Genomic DNA, 27866 nt, shown 5'->3' on the forward strand with positions numbered 1-27866 from the left:
TCACCAGGCGACCTTGCGCATGGAACCCAGCATAAGAAAGGTGTCCGGGCGCTTGGCAAGGACGAGGAAAACGAAGGGCTTGTTCACAATGAAGTGAACCGGCTCGTGCACGTGTGATGGCTTCATGAGCGACGCGATGCGCTGGGTCACCGATGTGCCGTGTTTGTCCTCTTCATGGTGACGCTTGCGCCTAGGCTTGGGTCGGCCGGCCATTTGCGCCACCTCGAACGAGGCGGCATGCCGGAGACTCGAGACACGAAGCTCCCCAGCGGCGGCGCCCCACAGCTCGGCACGCTCCGAGAAGCCGTCGACCACGCCAAGCTCCGACAAGACCGGACCGAGGTCATGCACCTTGCGTATACGGATGGTCCGAAAAAAGCACAGTTAAAATTAGAGTCTAGGCCTTGCCACCAAGAAGACAGAAATCGTGGCAGTGAGAGCGCCCTACTCACAGAAGATATGAGCGACGAAGCTGTTCTCAAGTTATTACAGGGGAACGTATACATAAGTCCCCTTGTAAAAACAAATTTCAACCGACTTACTTTCCCCATGGGAAGTCGAAGGACCATAGTAAAAAAAATCCAGCTTGCCGCCATATGCGTAGCTTTATATTGAAAATAGTCGGAGGACGCCCAAGTAATTCTTATGACCTGCTGTGTGTGAATGGGAAAGCATTTACGGTCAACGGATGCAGCTGAGTTCTCCTTCGAGCGGAAAGGTTGCTGCCAATAAGAATTTGTGAAACGGCCGCTATAGCATCTGGCGGCCGCTGCCATCCGACTGAGTGCGGCGGAGGAAAGTATTGCGGCTGGTTATGTTTTAAGTCGCAGAAATTGCCTATTGGTTAATCACACGCGAGCTTCCTACGAAAGCTGCCATCGTCATTAACGAATCCCTTTGAGTAGGCGGGTGAGGATTTTAGGAGAGTATACGTCATTATAGGAGGATATACATCGCAGCCAACAAGAAATCATGCAAGGGCCGTAAGCTCCTGAATGCTGCTCTAATCGCCACAGGCCAATCAAACACGTCTATATTAAGCGTCAATGTGTGGCGACGTTGGTGCTTAACAGTGTTGCAAAGAAACATCAAAGTCATTGTACGTTGAGCTGCATGTACTGTTATTGGAGTAGAATGCCATTACGAGAGGGTAAGTTTGGCTTCCTGATGAAGCATTCCTTTAATGCAGCACAGAATAAGGACAGATGATTGATGGATTGATTGTGGAGTTTAACACGCCGACGCTATACAGGTGATGAGGCGCGCCGTAGTGGAGGGTTCCGGATTAGTTTGGGCCACCTGGGGATCTATACCATGCGCCGAATTCTCGAACGCATGGGCGTTTTCGGTTTTCGCGTCCCTGAGAAAAGCGGCCGCCGCGGCCGGGAATCGAAACCACATCCTTGGCCTCAGCAGCCCAACGTCATAGCCACTCAGCCACTGCAGCGGGTCAGAATAAGGACACAGCTGCCAACTATGGCTTTCTTCTTCGCGTCTTCTTTTCCTTTGTCTCTATTTTGCGCTACGCTTACAAGAAGCCTGCCACAAGGCATTCTCTTGGTCCCCTTTTAGTCACCCCGTACACTGGAACCGAGTGCCGCGAGAGTGGCGGGCTGCACACTCATTCAGAAGGCTATGGGTTGATCCCTACACCGCCCAAGGTTTACTATTTTTAAATCCGTTTAAAGCAGGCTTTGGACAAATAGTGCGATAATTACAGCAAAATCAAATGTTGATTAAGTGGAGCGAGGACTGAACTAGGCTGAGCAAAGCGTTTGCTTTGCATATACAGAAATAGCTGAGATAAGCCGAAGCTATTTGTTATTTCCTCTCCGACGTTGGACATTTTGTGTGTCCGTTTACAGCTGCCACGTATTATGTACGACTAGCGTTTGTTCTCCTTGATTCACTTGTGTGGCTAGTCGACGCTGCTCCGTTTCCTTTTTCCTGATATACCTCCCGGCTTTCTTGTTCCGTTTCCCAAGCGGTCCCTAAGCGCGCTCTGCCATGGTAGTCGATTACCGCCACCCCTTGGAATACAAGGCCGTATCCAACGGTCGCTCTGGTCTCACCTGCTTAACCTTGAAGAGGGGAAGGCTGACGTGCACCTCGCCCTTGGGCCTGAGCTGACTTAGGATGCGGAGGAGTGTCACGGTGCTCAGTTTTCCCACCATCGAGTCGAGCTCTTCGTCGGGAAGCAGGATGACCATCACGTACTCGGTGTGCGCAGGCGCGTGAGATCTACGGGAATTGGGACAGGAGGAGGAGAGGAAATACGAAAGACGGAAAGGCAGGAAGTTTAAGGAGTTGTAACGAGTACTATACTACGCACTTGGGAAGAAGAGTGTTACGAGGGATGAAAGAAGGGGGACGTGTAAAGAGGGTAAAAAAACGGGAATGCTCGCACTCACAGTACTTCCTATTGGGTCTAAAAACATTCCTCTAAACAATTAAAAAAACTAAGGACTTTTCGCGTCTGTGAAGTTGGCTAGTAGGACAACTTTGTACTTGGTGCTGACGTTACAACTTTAAATCCAAGTTTTTTTCTGGGCTTCATAGCAGTAATCACCTTTTTTCGAATGCGCCACATGCTGTCCCCTTCAGGCAGTGCAAACATAGGGACACGCATGTTTTTACGTCCGTTCAAGATTTGGTCGTCGAAACATTTCTAAAAAATGCCAAGCTATCAGAGAGAAGGAAAAAGGTTTGGGCGTGTTGGTTCATAGTCACACAGAAATCAAGCGCAGTAAAAATAGAGGACGGGGAGGGGAAAGGACAAGCGCTAAGTTTCAATAGGCAGTTTTAGCATATCGTTACCGTGTTTACGTTACCGTTTACCGTGTTTCCGGGAGTCGACTGCGCAGCGCGAGAGTTACCGCGAACGGTAACTTATCGGCATAGGCTTCACCGTCGCCAGCGGCTTCCGGCAACACGGTAAACGGTAACGCAAACACGGTAACGACATGCTAAAACTACCTAATAATCAATCAATCAATCAATCAATCAATCAATCATGTTTATTTACGTGCCCAGGAACAGCCAGAGGCCTGAGTGCTGGCGCACGGGTAGTTTCATGAAAACAAAATACAAGAAACATATAGCAAGAAACAAACAAGCGACAAGACACACAAATTGAAGTAGTGAAAATGACAAATACAGCACAGGCGGAGCCTGGGTACAGGTAAAAAATAAAAAAAAGAAGATGCCTATGTTGCTCTGCCTGTCGTAAAGGCCACACAACAGGCAGAGCAACAAAGTTTGACAGTAATACAACAAAAACAACGGAGTGTAGAGACAAATGATAATATGAACAAATGACAATAAAGTTTCAAAAATAGGCAACTATCAGTTGGATAGACACAACCGCAGAGAAACCAAATTCCAGAAAAAAAATAGCGACAGACATATCATAGGTGTTTAACATACTGTATTCAACAGCGCTGTACGGTAAATTGTAAAGGATTTCTGAAAGATGTCAAGGCGTTCAAAGAAGCGGTTGTAACAATTCTGTATTCTGCGCACAGGAGAATGATTGGAGTTGCGCGCAGCGGTCAAGAACGGGCGATGCGACCTGGTGGGCTTTTGTGGTACACTAAACTCTAAACAGTTAAGCAGGTCTGCGCAAGAAAGGTCACCATGAATAATTTTGTGAAGAAATGTAAGGTCTGCACGCATACGTCTGCAGTTCAAGGAGGGGATGGAAGGGACTATGGGTAAGTCAGAATCAGGATGAAAACTCTGATTGTGATGACGGTGCTTAAATATGGATAAAAACTTCTTCTGCACACGTTCTATTAATTCACTACTAGATTTGGAGATGCCGTTCCAGGCAACAGAAGCATATTTTAACTGTGGTATACATATTGCATTGTATAGCATTAGAAATGGATCTGGAGAAGAGAATTCCTTTGTAATCCGACACACATTTCCAAGGCTTCGGAGTGCTCGCCGGGTGATGAGCCTAATATGAGGAGAAAAAGAGAGGGTACTGTCGAAAAGCACCCCTAGGTCCCTAATCTCATCAACCCTTTGCAGAGGAGCTCCCTCAATACTGTAGGAAAACAGCAGACGGTGGGTTTTCCGGCTGTAGGTGACAACCTTTGTTTTAGTGGGGTAATAATAATAATAATAATAATAATAATAATAATAATAATAATAATAATAATAATAATAATAATAATAATAATAATAATAATACTTTTAGTACACAGAACAGAAAACTGTACAAAGTCACAGGCCTGCCAAAGCCACAGTAGGCTTGAAGAGCAGCGCCTAGGCAGGGGAAATCCGTGCACATAGCCGAGCATAAAAGTAACAGAATCGGCTATTCAAGTGATACAATATAAACCCGAGTTGGAATACAAAACAAGGTGAACTGTAAAACCATTACAGGCTACAGGTTTCCACAGAGTGACGGGAAACTGAGCAAACAAGCCGACAGAGGTGGGCATCAGCAGGAAGCAGAGTTAGGCAACTGCACAGCAAAATGCACGAAGGCGATTTTTCAGTTTACAACGACTGTTCACTTCAAATACACTGGGTGGCAATTTATTGAAGGACTACGGAACATAGTAGCGCTTTTACCATACCTTGTAAGACACCGTGGTACCCGATACAGACCTCTTGGTCTAAAGCTACGCGTAGGAATGCATTTTTCTTTCTAGTCACTCGTCCAAAAATGCTTTAACACTATTGTTTTCATTAACAGCATAGTAAAATTTGGCAATTGTAACGCCGTGAAAATGTTTGCACTTCCGGGGAGGCATAAATTATAGGCTACATTTTTTAGCAGAGATTTTAGCAAACCTTCAACAAAAGGTATATTGCAAAACCAGCGCATATAAACACGTCTGGCTAGCATGAAGAGAGGAGGAAAGAAAGGAAAACATTAAAATGATGGGTGAAACAAGAAAAACAGTCACGTGCCGCCTATGACAAGAAATCCAACTGAAGTATCGATAAGGCTACAGATAGCCTGCTGGCGCATTGATTACCATATCTTGCAATCTCTGCCACTTCTACAGTTTCTCTTGTGAGGCCCGAGAGGTGAACATACATGACAGTCATTTGGTAGTACAGAGGATGACACGGGTTTCCCGAGACACATTTATTAGAATGGGCCGCCAGCTGGTCGTCGGTGGCAACGCTACTGACCTTGTTCTGGTGCTATTGTAAGCGAACGTTTAAGCATCTGCCAGTCTGGCCGATGTAGTGTCTGCCACACGACAGAGGAATTTTGTAGACAACGCTACGTCGGCATTTAACGAAGGCGTCTCTGTGCTTGATAGCGCAGATCGGTTTCAGCGCACGCGTGGCACAGCTCAACCTGCACAATGCCAAAAGCTTGTTAGGCGCCGTGAACCTACCTTGACCCCTGAACGTTGCCCAGCTTTCTTGAGGTTATGTGTGATTTTATGTATGTATGGCATAACAGCTATCTTTTGTTTGGCTCTTTGTTTGTCCAGAAAACTAAAGGATGGACAAAGGAAGAAGAGTCAAAGAAAAGATAGCTGGTATGCCATACATAAATAAAATCTCGCATAATCTCAAGAAAGTTGGGCAACGTTCAAGGATGGACAAAGGAAGAAGAGTCAAAGAAAAGATAGCTGGTATGCTATACATAAATAAAATCTCGCATAATCTCAAGAAAGTTGGGCAACGTTCAGGGGTCAAGGTCGGTTCACGGCGCCTAACAAGCTTTTGGCATTGTGCAGGTTGAGCTGTCCCACGCGTGCGCTGAAACCGATCTGCGCTATCAAGCACAGAGACGCCTTCGTTAAATGCCGACGTAGCGTTGTCTACAAAATTCCTCTGTCGTGTGGCAGACACTACATCGGCCAGACTGGCAGATGCTTAAACGTTCGCTTACAATAGCACCAGAACAAGGTCAGTAGCGTTGCCACCGACGGCCAGCAACTGGCCCATTGTAAAAAAATGTGTCTCGGGAAAACCCGTGTCATCCTCTGCACGACCAAACGACGGTCCTGTATTTTCACCGCTCGGGCCTGACAAGAAAAATTGTAGAAGCGACAGAGATTGCAAGATCTGGTGATCAAGGCGTCAGCAGGACGTCTGTAGCCTTATCGAAACTTGAGCTGGATTTCTTGTCATTGGCGGCACGTCACTGTTTTTCTTGCTTCGCCCATCGTCTTGATGTTTTTCTTTGCTTCCTCCTCTCTTCGTGCTAGCCAGACGTGTTTATGTGCGCTGGTTCTGCAATAAACATTTTGTTGAAAGTTAGCGCTTGTCCTGTCCACACCCCATCCTGTTTTTTGCAGCGCTTGTTTTCTGTGTGACTATCGGAGTTTTGTACTCATTTGGCTTGGCTCATCCTACAGGATCATCGTTTGCTTTGCCTCTTTAGTACATGGATACCACTACTTAAGCGCCACAATGGCGCGTGATTCAACACTTCTCCCTACTCATTCCACATTCTACTTAGCAAAGAATGGTATGGTGCTCCACGACTCGTGACTGCTACACTCTTCTAAGCACCGGGATTCATAGATTAAGATGCAGTTACAATTTTTATATTAGGATCCCTCGAGTAGACGGAACACGTTATGTGGAGGAGGACAACGGGGGCGGTGACGTCGGAACACAATGACAAATTTTTACGTTCTTCACCCTGGCCCTTTACACCAGACGTGCTCATAGTATTTAACTGACTTTATCCGATTTCCCTCCTTATCAAATAACTTTGTATTTGGCGCTCTTTGCCCATGTCGGCCTTGCGCCATTAAACTTAAACCATCATCATACTCGCGCCCCGCGGTCATCGCCATTAGTGTGGTGATCATCCTCATATACATGGTAAAGCAGACTAAGGACTTCTGTAGGCGGCGAACAGCTTTTATGCTTGTATCCGAATCAATTCCGTACACATAACACCTCTCAGTTTTTTAAATGCAGAGCATTTCAGTAACTCACGATGTCACCCGCGTTGACGTCCGTAGTCCGCACTGCACCCCTCCCTACTACATAAAAAAAAATACTATCCGGCGCCCGGTTTCGCCCCCTCGACCCTGCGGGCGGAACGCAATGTACATGGTGCTCTACCCACTGCGCCACAAAGCCGACACAGAATGGGACGTTACGAACGCGCCTTATATCCTTGACTCATTCAAATTACTGCTGACGAGCGCTCTCTCGTCAGCAGTTGCCACAAGTGCAACAACATTAACGTAACGCAAACTACTTAACGTCGTGCGCCCCCGGAAACGCTCTGCATTTGATCGTGCCCCTCGCGAGGGGGATGTTTCACTGCGTCTTCTCTCGGTCGCGGGACCCGTGGTGCCATCTGGCGGAGGCGCGGCACAACTCGTAGCACTTTCTTTGAAAAAGCGCCTCGAAAGCGCTGCAAATATGAAATAGGGATGACGCGCTTTCGAGGCAATCCGCCGACGCGGCTGCTTTGTGTACAGACTCGGCGGCGAGCGTCCCGGGATTCTGGTGCCGACCGAACCCCATTTTCTAATTCCAGGAGCAGTGAGGCGTCAAGCAATGATGTGGGATCTTCAGATTTAAGTTAGGACGACGAAGCTCCGGTTCAGGTGCCTCGCACTTCAACAAGCGCTGGCAGGTAATTTCGTTGTGACTCCGCGCTGTATATATAAACAAAACGTGCTTCTTATCTGACGACTGCGGTTTTGATTTTGTCTTTGCCTCGTTCCTCGTAGGACATTCTGCTGCTCACGTTGTCCACCGGTTGGGAATCCTCCACCTCGCATGACCGGCGCAACACCTATCTCTGAATATGAGCTCAGATTTCTTTGGCGAGTTTGTAAATACTTGACGCTCCTTTATTACTCCTAAACTTTCTCCCGGCATAGCTTTTCTCAAAGCGTTTGTGAGTTGACTGAAAGTTTCTTTCAAAGTGCTTAGTAACATTGAAAGTTTCTATACCATATGCTCACCCATGAACTAAACATGGGCGTTAAGCATTGAGAAGCACTGACAACTTTTCCCAAATCTGACTTGTTCTCATGGTTTGTGGTAATCTGGGGATTTGTTATAGGTTTATTTTCTTATAAATAACTTGCGTGCAATAACCTCCTGTAATTGATGAGCGCTTTCACATTCCCCATCTTACGATTAAGAATTCTGTTGACGTTTATGTAAGGCGAGGGGTGACTTCAGAGTCCTCAGAAATTCTGAGGATAACTTTACAAGCTGTGCTCGCACAACATTGCCTCCATCCTTAAGCAGATACACACTTGCTTTCTTGACCCCGCCCCCCTGTCTTGCTCTCTCCCATATAAAGTTAGTTCTATCAGTGGGTAAAGTTCGATAACAGCGCTGAAATGGGACACAGAAAAAAAGTAGTGGAACCTCGAAGCGCATGCGAAGAGCTCGCCATATCATTTACAAGCATAGCAGAGGGCGGGAAGGCGCAGAGAGCGAGACGAAAGTTGCATACTGAAGAAATTCACGCAAATACTCAATTTTTTTCGTGCTGCTACGTGTACTAAACTTGTGTACCCCAAGCATGCTTATTGTAAAGGCGTAGAAGAAAAGAGAGCATGGGCTGAACGTAGCATCAGACGCGCCATTAACACTGGACTGTCATTGATTGCAGGCTTAGCCAATGACTTGTGACAGGTTTTCTGCCTCTAGGAATGACCCAAATGATTGGTCGGCACGATATAACTAAATTGTTTTTGTTTGAAGGCCCGACACCATGCACACCGCTTTTCACGGCGAAAGTAGGTGCCAAATCCAAGGCGAAGAGGAAAGAAAGGGGAGTGAATCCAAAACTGGCGCCGCATCTTTTCAAAGTGCTACGAGTTGTGCTGCGCCTCTGCCAGATGGCGCCACAGGTCCCGCGACCGAGAGAAGACGCAGTGAAACATCCCCCTCGCGAGGGGCACGATCAAATGCAGAGCATTTCCGGGGGCGCACGACGTTAAAGGGACAGACAACCAATTTTTGTAGCGTATATGTTCTCTAGCTCATATGAAAGCCAGCGTTTTATATAGCCCGGTAACAACAAGCAATTTTTAAACAAACTGGCGGAGATAATTTTAATTTGGCAGCAAACTTCCTAAAATCGGAAGGGTGGCGGTTCGTAGTGTCGAAACTTGACACTACAATATGTGTCCCTGTCACGTGACCTGCAAACTAGCAGCTACTGTAACTGCTGAAACGTTTATTTACGTATTGAAAACATTTTAACACAAGTATTTGTACAAGCTTAAATAGTATATGTATTTCTAAACATTACTTTGAAAATTCTAAAGACACGCCGCCCGCCGCCGCTGGGTTGCTCTCAGTGTGGCTAACTGAGCCACCATGCCCAGAATCAACGGCAGCGTTCAGTAAACAGACCCAGCGAAGGAGCTTTGACGATTCTGTCTGAGTCAGGGGAATTTGTTCTGCCAAAATATTGGATTTCAGTCTCCAAATACGCCAACGGCAGCTTAAAAAAAAAAAGTCGCGCCCGGGGAGAATCGAACTTCCCGTCTCCACAACGTGAAGCCAGATTCTACCTATCGTCTACCCCAACAGATGGCGCATTCGTGCAAAATGGACCCTTGCATTAAAAAAACACATAAAGGAACAGCAAACCTGCGATTCACACTTTTTTAGCTGGGAACAAGTTTTTAAATATCGTTTTTTATTTCGCATACAGACAAAAGTATGTTGCCGAGCTACTCTACATCATGGTTGCCAGCATTAGTTTTGGGAGGGACACATACGGCTCGTAGATCAGAAAATTCGATTTAAAAAGTTCTAGAGCGTTATCAGCAAAACCGTTTCTCGTCAAGGTGCTTTAAGTGATGCCCTTTCATTTGGGATGTATACTCGACAAAAATCGGTTGTCTGTCCCTTTAAGTAGTTTGCGTTACGGTAATGTTGTTGCACTTGTGGCAACTGCTGACGAGAGAGCGCTCGTCAGCAGTAATTTGAATAAGTCAACGATATAAGGCGCGTTCGTAGTGTCCCATCCTGTGTCGGCTTTGTGGCGCAGTGGGTAGAGCACCATGTACATTGCATTCCGCCCGCAGGGTCGAGGGATCGGGGCGCCGGATAGTATTTTTTTTTATATATAGTAGGGAGGGTGCGGACTACGGACGTCAACGAGGGTGACATCGTGAGTTACTGAAATGCTGTGCATTTAAAAGGCGAGACGAGACTGGGCACTGTGTCCTGTCGCCTTTTATGGCACCTCGTCTTTTACGTGCCTGGTCCCAGTCCAGTACAGTGCCCAGTCTCGTCTCGCCTTTTCTTTGTCCCGTCTAAGCGCCGATATCGAACTTTTAGTTATGCACCAGCAAGCCCGCATTAACGTCATTTTTAGTTCTATCAGCATCGTCTTCTCAGCACGCTTCGCTAAAGGGTCAAGTTACGCAACACCTTTCTTCTACTTTCGCCGATCCATTCCTGCTATTACTAGCGCTGCGGTATTCGTTCAGTGTACGTAATCCACCCAAAGCCAACGGCTGGTTTGGGCGCCAACGTGCAAGGACGCCGGTGGAATCGGAGGCGAGTTCAATGAAGTGAACTGTTATGCAGTGCTCACGCGAACGCGTTGGAGGCGGGCAGGGGCGCGTCTGCATGGAGCGAAGGTGTGCTTGACCCCGATGAGTCACTAGTGTCCGATTCACTGCCGTCGCCGCCGCCCGGAGACTGGTAGGGCAGCTCGAGCGCCCTGGCCATCAGGTCGGTGCAGTGGGCCACGCGAAAGTGGCCTGTCATGTGTATCATCAGCACGTCCGACGAGACAGTGGCGGACTCGTGGAAGACGTCCCGCGTGCACGTGCAGGCGTCGAAGGGCAGCTTCCACGAACCCCGGAAGTCAAGCACGCTCAGGAAGCACACCGACGACGAAGGCGAGATGGTGCCTACGTTATGACCGATGCCAAAGAGGATTAAAATGGGCAGGTTACTACGGGTGCGAATGAATTAAAATCCGGCCTCTGTTTTCTCCTCCTCTTTTCCCTCAAGGGTAGGAGGAAGGTGGGAACGGATGGACGCCGCCTGTGCCTGTGGTTGCTGGAGTTACACTCGCGCATATCCGAGTGAGTGATAACGGGAGCGAACTAATTGAAATGACCTGTGTCGAGTTCCCAACGAAGGCTTTGAGTTCAGTGTAACTTATTGAGGTTCAACTTCTCTGCGTTGATCCGGCAGGCTTGTTAGGAGACAGGGGTCCTTCCCAATTCTCTCCATTACGTGCCGGTGTAATGGAAGCATGGAGGCCACTTCCCAAGCAATTTAACTACTCTCGCGGTCATGGCGTCTCACTTCGGGTGAATATTGGTGTCACGATCTCGCTCCTCGGTCCACCCCTAACGCAAAGAGTTGAGAAAAGATCGGTGCACCACATGATGAGTAACATCCTTGTCACTGTGGCGCTGCATCTGTATCGTCACGCTCGTACGAAATGAAATGAAGGCGTTCTGCACGCCCCACTCGCTTCCCGTTCAGCTAGCTCCTTACGCTGGGCGAAATAAGGATGTAGTAAACGTGGATGTAACGAAGTTGACAAAAATTCCCAAGTTTTCATTACATGCAGGTTTCGAGGTAAGGCTCGAGTCAATGAATCATAAACGAAATTGGGGCACTAGACGTCAGTGACGGTGAGCAAGGATTTATTTCAGAGTGAAAAATTGCGCGGTTTTTGCATGAGCCTAGTCACAACACGGCACTCCAAAGAAGCACCTAACGTAAGTACCACTTTTGCCTTTTGACACTTTTCGGTGCCTTAACGCGTTTCAAGGACCAAACGTATGCTGAAGGGGTGCCTTTTCGCAAACTTGATGCTCTCCTCCGCAATCAAAAGTGCTGTAGCGGGTTGTCACATTCTTCTTTCTCACCGGCAAAGACGGCATTTAAAATTGCGAGCTTGTCTTGAAATGACAAGACTTCTCGTTTTCTGCCAGCGGAACTCATCACCGACGAAACCGACACCACAGATAGCTGTGGAGACGCACGACTGCACGCCGACAGGCAGGCCGAGCATCTCATCGACAGCACACTCAAACGTGGCATCGTGTGGTAGTTTGCTTTGCGTCCGAAATTTGCCAACTTAGTACATTTTGGCAACCGATTTTTCACAAAAATGAGCAAACAACAATGGCTTATCAGACTAGAGAATTCGTAACATCGAGGTTAAATGTCCCAATGCCTTCGTTACATAGAGGGCGCAACACATGGATTTCAATGGGCTGGAAATGGGGAATCGAAAAACTCCATTAAATCCAGGTATTGGTTACATGAGCTTCGTTACATCCAGGTTTAACTGTATAACATCGTTTTCCCGCTTTAATAGCGCCCTCTCCTCATTAAAGGGGTCATGTAGACGAAATACAAGGTTGGGTAATTAAAAAGATAGCTTCGTCTTGATAACAACAATGCCATTTTGTGACAATCTTCAAAGAAATGATGGAGATATTAGGGAAAACAGATGCAGCTGTGATGAATCCACAGCCACTTTCTGTGACGTCACAGAATATTGTTTGTGCGATTGGCGGTCACTGATCTAAGCCACGACATAAAATATGTCCGAGTGATTGCAGCGGGGTTTCTTGTTTCGTTTGTTCTCATCACGTGAATGCTGAGGTGCGGTTACGAAATGTAAAATTATTTTTTAGTGATGGCCCATAATGCGTCACTCCTACCCATAACACGTCAGTATAGCGCGAAATTTGAAAGTTTTTCAGCATTTTCTCGGTTTTCTCAGTTAAAAAAGTCTTTCGTGGCTGGGATGGAGCTCAGTGAGTTACCAGAAGCTAGCTCTTTCAAATTAAATGATGTTGTATTTTATCGTCTCTACCCATTAAGCCATCGAGGTTAAGTAGTAGCGCGGCGTGCAACCGTGCAGCCCAATTAACACTCGTGAGTCGCAGAATCACGTCCGCTCTGCGTTTGCTCGGGTTTTTCTCATAGTGGGATGAGTGGCCCCAGGAGTGATGCGCAAGAAAGGGATCGGCGCCATACGCTCCTCACGGCACGCCTTTGGGACTTTAATCACTAACCAGCGTTAGTGAGGGCAGAGGGACAAGGGACAGTTATGAACACCGGAGCTACGCTTCCCGTCTTCATTGCTTTCTTCACTTTATAGTGGACCACCCGTAAGGGTGCCATAGTTCATGATGACAGTCTGTCGATGGTCAACCCTCTGGAAAACAGGTTGAGTAGCATTGTAGTCTCGCGGGGACTTGCAGTCCGGGCTGAAACGAATCGTGGTTGACTTTTCAAGAGCGCTCGACCCATTGCCACTCCTACAAGGCCCCTTTCCATCGTAATTCGTAAACTGCCGTCTTCTTCGTTCGTTTCTTCCAACACCTTCAACGGCGTGCTATCAGCTTTTATCCTACCCACAAATTATTTGGTGGAACTTGTGGCGCGTTATTATGAGTTCTTGATGGTGCTTGAAAACAAGGAGGAAAGAAATAGGTTTAAGTTGAATCACGTTCGACTTGATTGAAACTGCTCGGGTATAAGCTCGGTGACAATGAATATGTTAAGCTAAGGAGACAATTTTCTCGTGTTGCACACCTAGGTGACTTCACTGTTTGCAATTTATCATTGCGCGTGTGAGATTCAAGAATTTTTGCCTGAGTGCCGTAAAAGCTTGCAGGCAGCACAGAAAACTAAATGAACGCGATTAAACTAAATACGTTTAGTGGTAAATAGACACGCACACAGGGAAGCGTAGAAATACAGGGCTTACCGCCCATTGGTATTGTTCGCAAAAAGTACCCGAAAATGTAGAGTACGCCTGCCCAGCGCAGTAGCCGCCCACAAATTTCCAGTGCAACGTACTTGGTGTTGAAACCACGAACGAGCGGCTAATGGCTCTGCCGACGTGCCAAGAGGCGTACGGAGAATTTATTCAGATATTGGAAGGAATGCTTTTTGAAAGTAGGATAGGTAAGTATATACTGGCACTATTCGCTTGAATAACGCTATAGGCGGACCAACGGCATCACTTCGCCGCAAGGAAATTTCATATAGGCCATAGTGGGTGATATTCCTCAAACTACCGCTCTTAGGAACACGCACTTTCCGGAAGAAACAAGTACAACGAATAGCAGCACCTGCTGTGGATTGAATGGGATCATGAATGATTCAATCGAGGTTGAAAGTTATAGGGGTGTGCATTCTTCTAGTTGTGTTGCCTATGACGGAATCGCGAGTATACAGGTTGGTAGCATAACCGAGTGATGACTTGGAAGACGCGCCAAGACCCACCTTTCGGCATGATCTCGTCGGCGTCGAACGCACTGGCGATTAGGCGCCCGTAGCTGTCGATCTCGGCCCGGCTCTTCTCGGCGTTCTCGGCGAAGTCCCAGCGAAAGCGGTCCAGGCGCACTGGTTCTTCCTCCCCCTCTTCGATTCGCGAGGTGTCCATGGTGGCCACCTTCTCGTCGTGGTGGATGCTGTTCAAGTACGCCATGTCGAATATCTTGCGACCGTCGGTGGGATCCCGGCTCGGCATATCTCGGTCGCGGTTGATGAAGTACGCACTCACCTGCATGCGAAATCACGAATATCTTTTGCTTAAAGGGGCCATGCAGGCGGAATACAAGTTTGGTCGGTTAAAAAGAATGCTTTGTCCCAGTAACTTGATACCAGTTCTGTTGAGAAGTTCAAACAAATGATCGGGGTATAAAGGATAACAGATGAAGCAGTGGTGACTTCCCCAGCAACTTTCGGTGGCATTTCTATTTTCTATGACCCCTCAGAACCTTGTCTGTGCGATCGATGTCCGTCAACCTATACCACCACACACATAAAAAAATTCCCCCGCATTTCCCCGAAGGGGAGTATGAGGAAGTGCGAAGCACGGGGTGATGCTATGAGGGGGAGTTTGTTGAAGTTTGGTGGCATTTTGCCCGTTAGTTACATTAACACCCCCTCGTGATCACGTTCGGCTTAACATGTCTCGTTTGACCCTCTGCGGAAATCTTGGTGAATTAACGTGTATGTTCGAGAGATGTTCGAGAGGGAATGTAATCACGCACACACACACGCACGACGAAGACGCGCGCGCGACTACAGGAGCCGAGCGAGAGAGCACGCGCGAGCCGACCCACGGAGGTCTGGCCGTTTATTGCTGCATATATAGGGGAGTGTGCCGCGCCGAGCCAGGCGACTGAGAGAGAGTAGGCGCGGGGCGAGCGCGGCGAGCGAAGGGGAGAGGGCAGCGAACGCGCGCAACGGCGCAGCGGCAGCCGAGCGAGGGGAGAGGAGGCGCGAGCGCGTGACGTCACGGCGCGCGGAAGGGGAGGGAGGCGCGAGCGCGTGACGTCACGGCGAGACGCGCGCCATCACATGGTGTAGTGACGTCACTGCGCCGTTGCTATGGACGCCTTCCCTCCGCTACCGCGCCGTTGCTAAGGAGAGGAGGGCGCGATAACACCTGCGGGCGACGGACGGCGGTGGAAGGAGTAGGTCCGACTAAGAAGTGCTTCGCACTTAAAAACATGACTGGACGATTGTAGAGGGCTTGTACTTCCGTTTGATCGTGCCACTCTAACGTGAAGGTGCAGCTATTACACTGATAAAAATGTTTTTGGTGTGGGCCCATCAAGCACCACTCCTGCCAACATTACTTCACTGTGTGGCGAAATTTGAAAGTTTTTCAATATTGCTACCGTTCCTTAAGTTAAAACAGCGTCTTTCGTGGTCTGAATATAGCTGACAGAGCTACCAATGGAAAGTTGTTTCAAACTGACCAAAGTTTTAAGCTGTACTTGCGGACCCTCTGAAGGGACCACGGATAATTAGTAATGTACTATTATGAGCAATATGAAAGGGAACACAGGAACGCGTGGCAAACAGCCTCGAAACAGACTCGGAGCGATACGCGGATGGCGCTGTGAAAATGAAAGGGGGAAGGAGGGCGCTCTTCCACTAACTGTTGGCACTCCCACCACGATGGGATTTCTACAAAGCAGCAGCTAACGTCATTTCGACGATAATATGGTATCGTCCGACAGCCGATAAGACGCACAGCGGGAATGGGAACAGTTGTTAGAACAGCGTCCCCCTTTCCACTTTGTTTCCAACGGCGGCCGCTGCGCATCACGCATATCTATCTGGGTCTGAGGGTGTTTTCTATGCGTTTCCGTGTTCCCTTTCATATTGCTCATAATAGTACAGTCTCAAAAGTGTACAGTCTCAAAAGTATCCTGTAATGTACACTGTAAGAACTGTCTTTTGGCAATTTTCGAGGCTACTTATTAGAGCAAACCGTTAGCAGTTGGCGATTTTACTAACTTGCTAGTTGTCGTAATGTCTTAGCAGCTTGAAACATAGTCCGGCCACGACCAACAGCTGCATCACCTTTAATTTTGAAAGAAACCTGTTATAGATCAATTCCCCAGACCTAATGCGGGGGGATTAGAAATAGTCCGCTCAAAAGGCTATACAGACGAACCCCGTTATAAAGTTTTGAGGCAACAAATTAGGCCGTATATCTGATATTCGCCGTAACATTTGAGGTAAACATCGAGTGTCATAAATCGGCAATCTGGATCGCGCAACAATCCTAGATAAAAACACATTGTTCTAGGCTTCTAACCCACTATAAACGAGGTAATCCTTATCTGTCTCCTTGTGGCATTTCAACCTAAACAGACCGGAACCTGAGATCGCGAAATTACAACAGAACAAAGCTCGATCGGCGAGACAGGCCTGCGTTCTTATTTACTTGAAAGAGGATGTGGCCTTCGCTTGGTTGCTTTTCACAGTCTGAAAGATACGAAGTTTTTCTTCTACGTGTGGAGTTTTTCAAGCTACTAAAAATGGTTGTTTTGTCCCACTTTTTTTTTAAATTTTGAGTTCAATATGCAAGCTCTCGAGTTTTGAGCCTCGCGGAAGCCAAATATTTGTTCGTTATAGCCGATCTCGCGCGGCTCTCGAGGTTTTGGTTTCGTTATAAAAAGAATAAGTATCGTTGAAATGAAGCGGGACCAAACAAACTTTGTATTTAGTTAGTTATATCCGATAATTTGCTATATTAGTGTTCGATATATCGGATGTGAACTTCGTTATAAGGAATATGTTTCCCATGTATTTCCGTAACTGAAATATTTTTGTTCGATATATAGCATAATTCGCTCTATCCGGGTTCGTTATAGCCGGGTTTGACTGTATTTAGTTCGTTATATCCGATAATTCGCTATATTAGTGATCGGTATAACGAGGTTCGACTGTACTGTGTTCACCAACTGTCCCTTTAATGCAAATGTGTCTCGGCGGCTCTTTGCATCAAGTAACGCTCGGGACTTCATACCGCAGGCAGTAGAGAATGACAGTATACAACGACATGCATTGTTCGTTGGAAATTTCCTCTCGGTGTTCCCTACGGCTTCCGCGAGAACTTGTAAATGCGGATGCGGTCAAAGCGGACGCAATACCCCTTCTTGGTGCTTGTAGAACGCCAGGGAAATGTTGCTTTAAACGTTAGCCGTGTATCTGCTCGCTCCGCTGCAGACGTCGTCAAAAGACGATGCCTACTGCCGCCCCTCCCACGTAAACGCCTCCCTTCTCTCTTCCGCCCACCTCTCCTGCTCTTCGCCTCCCTTTCCACCCTCCCACGATAAGCACAGAGGAGGTGCGCGAAAGTCAATTCAACTTTCCCGCGTTCCACTGCTTGTGCTGGAATCAGTTGTTACTGTTAAACATGGAACCCTGCCATGAAGTCCGGGCTCGGGCGAGCGCTGTTTGTATTTTCGGCTGAAAACACTTTGCTCAAGGCGTATTTTCTTATTTCGTATCGCGAAAATTATGCAGCCATGCACGTGTATTTAATCAGAACACTGCGAACAGCACTTATGCATTGACGTATTGCCTAAAAAATGCCGAAAGCTTTCTTTTTCCTGAATCGTGTTGACTAGTAGGAAGTGTGTTTCTGCAAGTAGTGGTTTGGAAAATTTTTTGCCTACACCATCATCATCATCACACTAATCATCATCATCAACAACTACAACAACAACCTAGTGAGGTCCACTGCAGGGCGAATACCATCTTCCACTGACTTCGAACCCCTCCTGGCTTGCGCCACTCGAGTCCACTGTCGGCCACCTAATCTCCGTATTTCATCCTTCCATCGTGTTATTGGCCTTGCCCTTATTCTAGAACAGTCTCTTCGTATCCGCTCTGTTACTCTAATTGTCCACCGGTTGTCGGTTCGTGTCACTACATGGTCAGCCCAAGTCCATTCATTTTTAAAATTTTGAGCTATGATATCTCCCACTCTAGTTTTTTCCCTGATCCAGGTAGCTCGTTTCATGTCCTTGAGTGTTACTCCTATCACTATTCGTTCCATGACCCGTTGAGCCGATCTAAGTTTGCTTTCCAGTTGTTTAGTAAGGCGCCAAGTTTCAGCTTCGTATGTCATCCCAGGCACTATGCACTGGTTGTATGCATTTCTTCTGAGTGATAGAGGTAGCTTACTTTGCATTATTTGCAGTGCTTGCCGAATGCTCCCCAGCTCATACCTATCTTGCGCCGGATTTCTCGTCAGTGGTCGGTGTCAGCACTAACCATATCGCTTATATAAACACGTTGCCTATATAAACCTGTCGTTCAAGAATTCGCTTAACTCTTGTTGGAAGGCTGAATCGAGGGGCAGACTGACAGGCGTACTTACGGACAGCGAGATATTTCCGGGTTTAAGTAGCCCGATAGAAAGACGATCGTGTTTAGTAGGCGTCGTTGCGGGGGATGTACTCACGCGGCTTCCGGGCGGCACGCGCAGCGCTGCAGCGATCTGCGCAGCCGCATCTCCGCTGGCGCCCACCATGAGCTCTTCCAGGGCGCTGGCCACGGCGTACGGCGAGAGGACCACGTTGCCGTCGGCGGCTCCCGAGCGACGCACCTGCCGGAGCAGTTCCACACCCAGCTGGACGATGCCGCGGGTCACAACCGTTTCGAAGTCCGACTTCAGGCTCGGAGGCGCCCTGCGGGAACGCCCATGCTTGTACCAATGTCGAAAGCGTTGACAGCGAACACTAGGGGAACATGCATCTTATGTTATCGTACAATACCTGGGCAAGGCTCAAAGCGCAAATGTTCCCCGCCGAGCGAAGTTCCTACGTGCCTTCTTCGTGCGTAGGTAATTGTCTCACCGTCACCGGTCATCGTCATCACTCTTTCAGTAGGCAGCATGGGAGAAACTCCCCAATAGCCTAGCCTTTGACAATGAATATTTCTCTTGCCTGTCCTGCCATCTAAAATTATTTGGTAATATAACAATGACTTCCTCCTGCAGGGGCTTGCACCCAGCGCAGCGGCATTTAGAATAGCCGGTATTGGTTCATGTCTGGGCACTTGCGCAACGCGGACTAAGCAGTGGCAGCCGACGCGTGGCGTAGGAGCTGCTAAAGTGTCTTTTCATGGCAGTGGCGTAGCCAGAAGTATATTTCGGGGTCTGTTATACGACACCGAAATAAACAAATAAAATAATTGGAGCAGCTTGCCCTAGTGGTGGAATTCTGGAGAAACAGCAGACTTGGGGGCCCCTCTCCATTCAGCCCCTGTAGTTCACCTCACATGGACTCTGATTTTGCCCCTGAAAGTTCTGCATGATTTGCCGGCCGGTATCGTTTTGTCTGCAGGCTTTGATACCTTTCCCAAAGTGAACCGCGTTAGCAGGCGCATGAACCGGCGGCAACCTGCAGCTTCGCGAGCTCGGCGTCGGCGCGACCGTTGCTGTGCTTCCGAAACACATGCACCCGACTTAGAATGCTGGCTGCAGGCGACACCACGCACGCCTTCTTACAGCGAGGTATGCTACAGGCCCTGAAGCATGTATACACGGACGCCGTAAGGTACCGCTTGCGAAATGCACATACGGCTGCGGTAGTCAGGGCGAATGGCTACACACTGGCTACAGCAACATTTCTTACTGGTTCTACAAGTACAGCTGAAGAAGCGGAAACTTCAAAGCGCACAAAAACGGGGACAAAGAGGAACGACACACACAAACGCTTGTGTGTGTCGCTCCTCTTTGTCCCCATTTTTTGTGCACTTTGAAGTTTTCGATCGTGCACAAACTAGCCCAACTTGCGGTATTGCTGAAGAAGCGGCCATTGCCTTAGCAGTGGTGCAGCCCCGACCTCCAACGTTACCGTGCTCACCGACTCAAAGATATCCTGTCGACGGTTTGCAACAGGGAATATTACCGGCCTTGTCGCGTCGACCATCCTCCAACAACGACCAGAACTGCCGCAGACCCGATTCTATGGATCCCATCCCATGCGTCACATCAGAGAGAGGTGGTATATGGAACTACCCGCGACCTTACCCAGCGGGAATTGCCACGAGGGGAAGAAGACGAACCACTTAGCAGCCCTCCGGTCCTGCACTCCCTGTCACAAAACTACTTTGACATCCTTCATCACTACCCAGCTTCCCGCATGGGCCTGCCGCTCCCACATCCATCCTATAGGTGTGGTCGACGCACACATTTGACCACCACTCCAGACGGAGACTTACCACAACCACACACCTTTGAGCAATGGGAGAGCTTGCTAAGCAGTGGCCAGCTCGCGCGGATCAGAAGTTTATTGTGACGCCTGCCCGGGCGGTGGCAATACAGCGTGGACTACCGGAATAGAAGGTCCACCCACCGCCTACGGTAGCAATCAATGCAATAATAATACAAAACGCTTCAAATGCAATACAATCCAACTTGAGCGTCGAAAGCACGTGGACAAGCGAAGAGCAGAGCACGCGAAAGATCAGGCCATGAACGATGGGCACAGTGCTCTCGAAGGTCGAGTTGGAAGATGCCGGGCGTTCGTCTCGAGGCGCACCCTCACGTGCGCTCTCTATTTTTATTGTATTTTTTGTGAGCTCCTCACATGGCGCAAGCCCACGCACAAGCCCTGACGAAGCCGGGCGCTCCTCACAAGAGGCACGCCCGCGTGCGCTCGGTATTTCTTCTGGTATTTTTTAGGCGAATGCGGACGGACCAAGCTCGCGCTTTAAACAGAGTTCTCATTAAAAGAAAGAGTCTGTGCTTGACGCCCGCACAATATATTTGTCATTTTCTGCATGAATAATTTTTGGAAGGCGTTCTGACGCTGAAACACCACCCATGGCTACACCTCGGTTGCAGGGCATATGAACTGAAAGAATGCGTGGCAAAGGCGCGAGCGGTGTAACAGGAGGGGCTTTGTAGCAAGCCCGCACTGAATGTCTTCGTTCCCGCGTGAACTTTGCGAGCATTCAAACACGTCTCGCGCTGCACTCCTCAGAGCAGCTTACCGACATGTGAACCAACCAAACTTATAAGTGAGTTAACATAGTTTTCTGGTAGTGTATCCTGGACACTGATTTCCTTGAGTAGCTACACACGTCGTTTTGCGATACCGAAAGGGCGCCGCTCTTGCTGATATTGAAGGTTGCTGCAAGTGAAACTGCGCCACGCAGCGCCTGAGTTCTCACTGCTGCGATAGGTTGGATGGTGGTAGATCCGCCTCCAACCTGACTTTATCTAAGAGACTTGAAAGTTTTGCCTCCGGTTAGAGCGAAAAGCAGCGTCTATAGAAGGTGTTGTGCTGTGTAATTTAGTTATGTTCATGCCCCCAGGGGGAGCACAGTGCTAAGGTGGCCAATTTCCATTGTCATCATCAGTAACCGCTAGCGTGTAACAACAGTAAAGGCTCTCTTTTCCGTGGGTACGGAGGGCGTCTGCACCTCTCTGCCACGTATGGTGACTCGGTGGGCGTCGGAACATAATGGCGACGAGGTAACCCTTTTCGGCTGTGGGCGGAGCGCCACGTCAGTACTCAACTACGGCATACTGCAATTTTCTTCAATGGCACTGACGCCGCCGCCACCGTTTCTATCGACACCGGGAAGGCCCGCCACACCAGGGACGCAATGGCGCCGGCTGTTCGAGAACTATACGTTTTTTTTCTACCTCGTAGCGTCGGCAAGCGACGCGTACCTGCTACCATGCCGCAAGGCACTCCTTCTACATTTCCTGGGGGTCGAGGGACAACGAATATACTACATGCTACCAGAGAAGCAACCTACGGAGGACGACGGCGAATTCAAGACTGCTCTACAGACGCTCGAGGCCTACTGCGAAGCAAGTACTAACGTTGTCATTGAACGCCAGCGTTTTCGTCAAGGCGTTCAGTTGCCGGGCGGGACCGTGGACATGTTTGTTTCTGCGCTGCGAGAACTTTCACTTGCCTGCGCCTTTAATGACAGGGCCGACGAGTTCATACGCGACGAACTCGTAGCAAAGACGAGCGACCCCGTACTTCGGGAGCGGCTACTTTGGAAGTCTCCTCATTGACGTTGGACAGGGCCCTCACAATTCCTCGAAGTATCGAAGAAGCCTCAAAATATTCCAAGGAGATGTCTTCTGCTAGCCCTGTAGGGTACGTGCAAAAAGTGGATAAGCGTTTGGCGTGTTGGGAAAGACTATCCCACCGCTGCCACCACTGTTGGGAAATGACTATCCCACCGCTGCCACCACTGTTGGGAAGTTGCTATCCCAGGGCGGTCGCCAGTTTGTGACTCGCCTTCCTGCTCGTCACCGATGTTGGGAATCAGCCATCCCACCGCTGCCACCACTGTTGCGACTGGCCACCCGAGCGCAGTCACCGGTGTAGCAATGTTGCCTTGCTCCGTCCGCTATCGACGCGGCGCAGAGCAGAGCGACGAAGTCCTCGAGCCGACGAAGAGTTGAAATAACATTTATATACAGTATTTACAGGGTAAGCAAACGTTACATCATTCGCACAAAGGCGACAGCACCCTTTCACTCGGTGCTTCCGAAGAGACTGGTGCCGGAGAGAAGCCGCCGAAGAATGCCGACGATGAGAGCCTCCGGGCTTCTTTTATAGCCCGGGAAGTTCGTTGGGGCCCCGAGAAGTTCAAATAGCTCCAATCAGAGCTCTCGCTGCCTGAAGTTTGAATTCCGACGAATGGTAGCGAAGCGGTGAGTCAGCTGCGCCGCCGATGGGGAAAGGGAGGGCGACGCCACCACCGTCTGCGTGACCTCGCCTCCGGGCGTAGCGACATGCCCTTGCTTGGTCGTTCGCCGATGCGGGATTCGGCCGCGCCGCAGCGTCCTGGGATGCGGGATTCGGCCGCGCCGCAGCGTTTCGAGATGCAGGATTCGGCCGCGCCGCAGCGACGAAAGGGAGAGGCGTGACTCAGCCTCGCTGTCGGCGCGTCGCCTCGTGCAACGCCTTTGGGCCAGGCGCTCTGGCACAACAGGCGCCAGGGCCAGCCGAACGTGCCTCGTCAGGACAAAACAGGAGGACTTGCTTTCGCTGCGGCTGTGCGAAACACTTATCGAATTCTAGTGTTTGTAATGAAGTAACAAGACCTGCAACAATTGTGGCAAGGTAGGCCATTTCGAGAGAGTCTGTCGTAGCGAGAAGCATAGCAAACAGTCCCTCGCTGTGCAAAAAGTCCAGAACTGCGATCCAACAGCTTTCAGCGTACTACAACTTAACGGGGAACAGAGCATTGGAGTGCGCATACAAGTACAGGTTCAAGAAACGCCCGTCGATTTTCTCGTGGACACGGGTTCTGCAGTTTCAATTCTTGCTGCTGACACGTACAGCAAACTGAGGCCTCCACCACCACTCCAGCCAACATCGGCGACATTGCTCGATTTTTCACGCAGTAAAATCAACATGCAAGGATGCTTTGCCACTCCAGTCTAGTATAGGGACCGGCATGCTCAACTCCTGTTCTACGTGGTACCACAAGGCACAGATCTCCTGGGCATCGACGCCATCAACACACTGCAACTACAGATAAATGGTACGTCACTGAGCTGCTTCCACACTTCGTGTAAACCGGAAGGGCTCTCTCCTGACCTGCTATCCCAGTTATCTGGCGCGTTTGACGGCAATTTGGGTCTTGCAAAGGGTTTCGTGCATAAAGTCAGGATACGTAAGGAGGTTGCTCCTGTAAGCGCTAAACTACGACGCTTGCCTTTTGCGGTGAAGGAATCTGTGGAAGCTGAACTGGATCGGCTAGAACAGGCAGATGTGATTGAGAAAATTTACAGTGCCCTTTCGGTATTCCCAATAGTTGTAACGAAGAAAAAGAACGGGAAAACAAGGATATGTGTGCACCTGTGGGAACCTAACAAAGCGATCATTGTGGACTCATTTCCCCTGCCCCACACAGAAGAGTTGCTGCACAAGTTACATGGTGCAAAGTTATTTTCAAGACTGGATTTGACCTCTGCCTATCATCAAGTGATACTTAGCCCAGACAGCAAGGACCTGACTGCTTTCATCACAGAGCATGGGCTGTACAGGTACAAGCGTGTCTGTTTTGGACTCGCTTCGGCACCAGCTTCTTTCCAGAGAATGATGGACTGCAATCTTGCAAGGCTGTAAAAATACTCTCTGCTACATTGACGACATTGTTGTGTTTGGGTGCACAAAACAAGAGCATGACGCCTGCCTTCGGCAGGTGTTGAAGTGCATGTCCCATGCTAGGCTAAAACTGAATGAAAAGTGCATTTTTGGAGTGAAGGAGCTTGACATTTTGGGTCACAGAGTGACCGAAGAAGGAGTTCACCCACTCGTGAGCAATGTAGAGGCCATCCAGACAGTTCCAGCCCCCCCAAATGTAGCAACATTGCGCTCTTTCCTTGGCATGGTTGGGTATTATGCAAAATTCATACCACACTATGCTAACCTCTTTGAGCCTCTACAACAGCTCTTACGGAAGGGAGTAGGTTTCACTTGGACGCCGGAAAGGCAAGCCTGTTTTGACCAGCTGAAGCTCCTCTTGGCAAGTAACTGCTTACAGCTTTTTGACCCTGCTCTGGAAATAGTGGTTACAACAGATGCTTCTGGCATTGGCATAGGAGTTGTACTCCAGGAACAGAAGGGTGATGACCTGCATACCATTGCTTTTGCATCAAGGCGCCTAACACCGGCTGAAGCCAAGTACTCGGTAGGCCAACTGGAAGCACTAGCCTGCATGTGGGCATGTGAGCATTGGAAAAGGTACCTTTGGGGCCGGCACTTCACGTTACGCACGGACCACCAGGCACTGGCGACGCTGCTCGGTGCAAATGGAGCGGGCCGTCAGCCTTTCAGGATTGCCAGATGGCATGCCAGACTGCTGGCAAACAATACACAATAGAATACAACAAGGGCACTGCAAACACTGTCGCAGATGTCCTTTCCCGGTTACCGCAGGACAAAAAGGGAGCCTGTACGAAGCCGGAAGATGTTGTTTGCTTTGTTTCTTCGTGTTTAACTCACGAGGAATTCGTAACCGCAACTGCGCAGGATTCTGTACTTTGCCAAGTGATGCAGTGGACAACTTCCAGGTGGCCATCAGCCAAGACGCTGCCTCCGGAAGCAATGCCTTTCTACAGGGTTCGGGACAAACTCTCAGTGATGAAGGACCTGCTGCTTCGAGGGGACAGTTCGTGGTACCTTCTTCGTTGGTGAGCAGACTTCTGGGTATAGCCAATGAATCACACCCAGGCATCACGCGTACAAAGCAACGGCTCCGAGAAAAATACTGGTGGCCTGGCATGAGTATAAGCACGTGGAACAGTTGATAAAGTCTTGTGACGTTTGTCAGTCTGTTGACAAATCAGCAAAGCCAGTTGCGCCGCTAATGCAGCCGGTACCATTTCCTTCAGCAATTTGGGAGAAGATAGGCATCGACATCGTTGGTCCTTTCGCAAGGGCTCTTCAGGACTGTCGTTTTACCATTACTTTAGTAGATTACTTCAGCAAGTGGCCAGAAGTAGGGTTCACCTCTAACGTCACTTCAGCGACGACGATGTCTTTTCTGCGGAGTATATTTAGCCATGAAGGCTATCCGAAGGAGATAGTGAGTGACCATGGACCACAATTTACTTCCGTCGAGTTTGAAGAATTCTTGCGCTATAAAGGTATCCACCACACATACTCTGCAGTCTATCATCCACAATCAAATGGACAAATGGAACGCTTTAATCGTGTGTTAAAGGACTACGTTCAGGTGTGTTCGGAGGAACACCGCCCACTAAAGGAGGCTGTCACGGAGTACCTTGGGATCTACCGCTGCACCCCGCATGCAACTACGGGCCAGAAACCTTCTGTCACCCAAGCATACAGTTTCATACTAATATATACTAGAGGGAAATCTGGCGCCACTGTCTAGGGGAGCCGCGCTTCAGCGAGCGTTCCGTCATGTACCCGGCAGGTACGTTCCACTTGTCCTTGGCATGGCTCATGAACAAGCTGAAACGTTGGCTCTGGCTGCAAAAAAAAAACAACAATATTACCGTAAATGGTTCATAAAATTTCTTTTGTTATGATGAAATTGAAACTGCAAAATGTCAGTAGTTTTTTAGGAGCTTAATGTAGGATGAACAAGAAAAAAATGTTACTTTTTTTTCGTTGATTTTGTTTTCGAGACAAAAAAGCAGCCGTATGGCTAGCTAAGCCAAGCAGGCGAGGAACGTCGCTTGCAGCGATGGCGCCATCCACGGCGGCCCGCGACTGCAGCGACAGACTTCCCTCTAGTATATATTAGTATAAAACTCTATGCACCCAAGGACCAGGCTCGATCTCGCTGCAGGACCGACTGGAAGTATTCCTGAGGTGGAAGCGGTGGAGCTTCAAGTCGTCAAGCAAAGGATAACTCGGAAACAGCTTGCAAACAAACATTATACGGATCGACGTCGTGCAGACAAACATTCGTCATTGAGTGCAGGACAAGTAGTTCGGATTAAGCTACCGGGACATCGGCCAAATGGTTCCCCGTCATATTCACCTCCTTTCACCGTAGTCCGGCCCCAACATGAGGACACGTACGAGCTGAGCGACGGTCGCGTTTGGAATCGCGAGCGGCTGACATACACTGCAGCCTGGAATCCTGACAAGGATGCAACCTGCGTTTCCCCCGGGACTTCCGGCTCCACAGCAGCACAGGCCCCGAGTACCCAGATGTTCAAACGACTTACTACCCCGGCCAGCACCAAGAGAACGGCAGTTCTAACTTCAACTGGAAGTGCTGGTGTGCCGAGTCGAGTGTTGATGTCACCGTCATGAGTGCACCAAGGAACGTGTTCGGTGGTGGGACTGAGGCAAGTGCTGAAAGTGAGGCTCCACGGCGATCCGCCAGAGACCGACGCAAGCCTGCGTGGCTTGCCCAATATGACTTACGAGACATTGCAGTGAATGCGTGCTGCCCCTTTTTGGGAAGAGGGTATGTGGTGTTGTGTAATTTAGTTATGTTCATGCCACCAGGGGGGCACAGTGCTAAGGTGGCCGATTTCCACAGTCATCATCAGTAACCGCACCCCGGTTATAAATAGCGTGTAACAACAATAAAGGCTCTCTTTTCCATGGGTACGAGGCGGCGTCTGCATCCCTCTGCCACGTATGGTGACTCGGTGGGCGTCGGGTACAACCGAAGCGCATGTAGCAAGTTCTTTCTGCAGCTGTATTCACGAAAAGCGTTGGCGAGCCAGGAAGGCTCCTCATCATAGCTCGTAATACGTTCTGGCATCAACGTTCTGGAATGACAGTGCTGGGAAAATTGCACTGTGTTTGAATTATGTTTGGACACACTGTAGCAGCCCGAACATGCACATGAAGGTTTGCGGGCAATCATAAAGTGTTCGCAGAACCCGAGCGGCCACTTACCACACTTGAGTCAGTCGCCTGCTCTCGTCCGGAAGGGCGGTGACGCTTTTTCGGGATAAATATTCATAAAAGGCCTTCGTCTTGTTCCTCCTCAACGAGGCCGACAAGCTTCCCGAGATGACGCTTGCGGTTGGTGAGACGCCCCTCGATGGGCTGTCCGACGCTTCGGGCTTGGCGGCGGAGGGCCGGCTCCCCTGCTGCCCCATGCTTCTTACTCGGGCCTCTGCTCTTCTTCTACTTCTACTTGGATGGACCGTTACC

The 27866-nt window shown here is 49.1% G+C and overlaps 2 protein-coding genes across 2 annotated transcripts in view; both read right to left on the reverse strand.

The window, feature by feature from the left end:
• On the reverse strand, nucleotides 1-27811 carry LOC144146280 (iris-like). Its single transcript, XM_077678242.1, has 6 exons — nucleotides 27606-27811; nucleotides 18692-18917; nucleotides 14200-14479; nucleotides 10523-10844; nucleotides 2073-2241; nucleotides 1-351 (listed from the first exon to the last, which is right to left on the reverse strand). Exons 1-6 carry the CDS (start codon nucleotides 27809-27811, stop codon nucleotides 1-3), a joined length of 1554 nt encoding a protein of 517 aa, XP_077534368.1.
• Nucleotides 1-27866, reverse strand: part of LOC144145499 (RUS family member 1) — a 273889-nt gene that overhangs the window by 184858 nt on the left and 61165 nt on the right. The gene's annotated exons all lie outside the window — the stretch shown is intronic.

This window comes from Haemaphysalis longicornis, unplaced genomic scaffold (assembly GCF_048455015.1).
Source record: "Haemaphysalis longicornis isolate Haplotype H1 unplaced genomic scaffold, Haemaphysalis longicornis Haplotype H1 scaffold_7, whole genome shotgun sequence".
Classification (NCBI taxonomy): Eukaryota; Metazoa; Arthropoda; class Arachnida; order Ixodida; family Ixodidae; genus Haemaphysalis; species Haemaphysalis longicornis.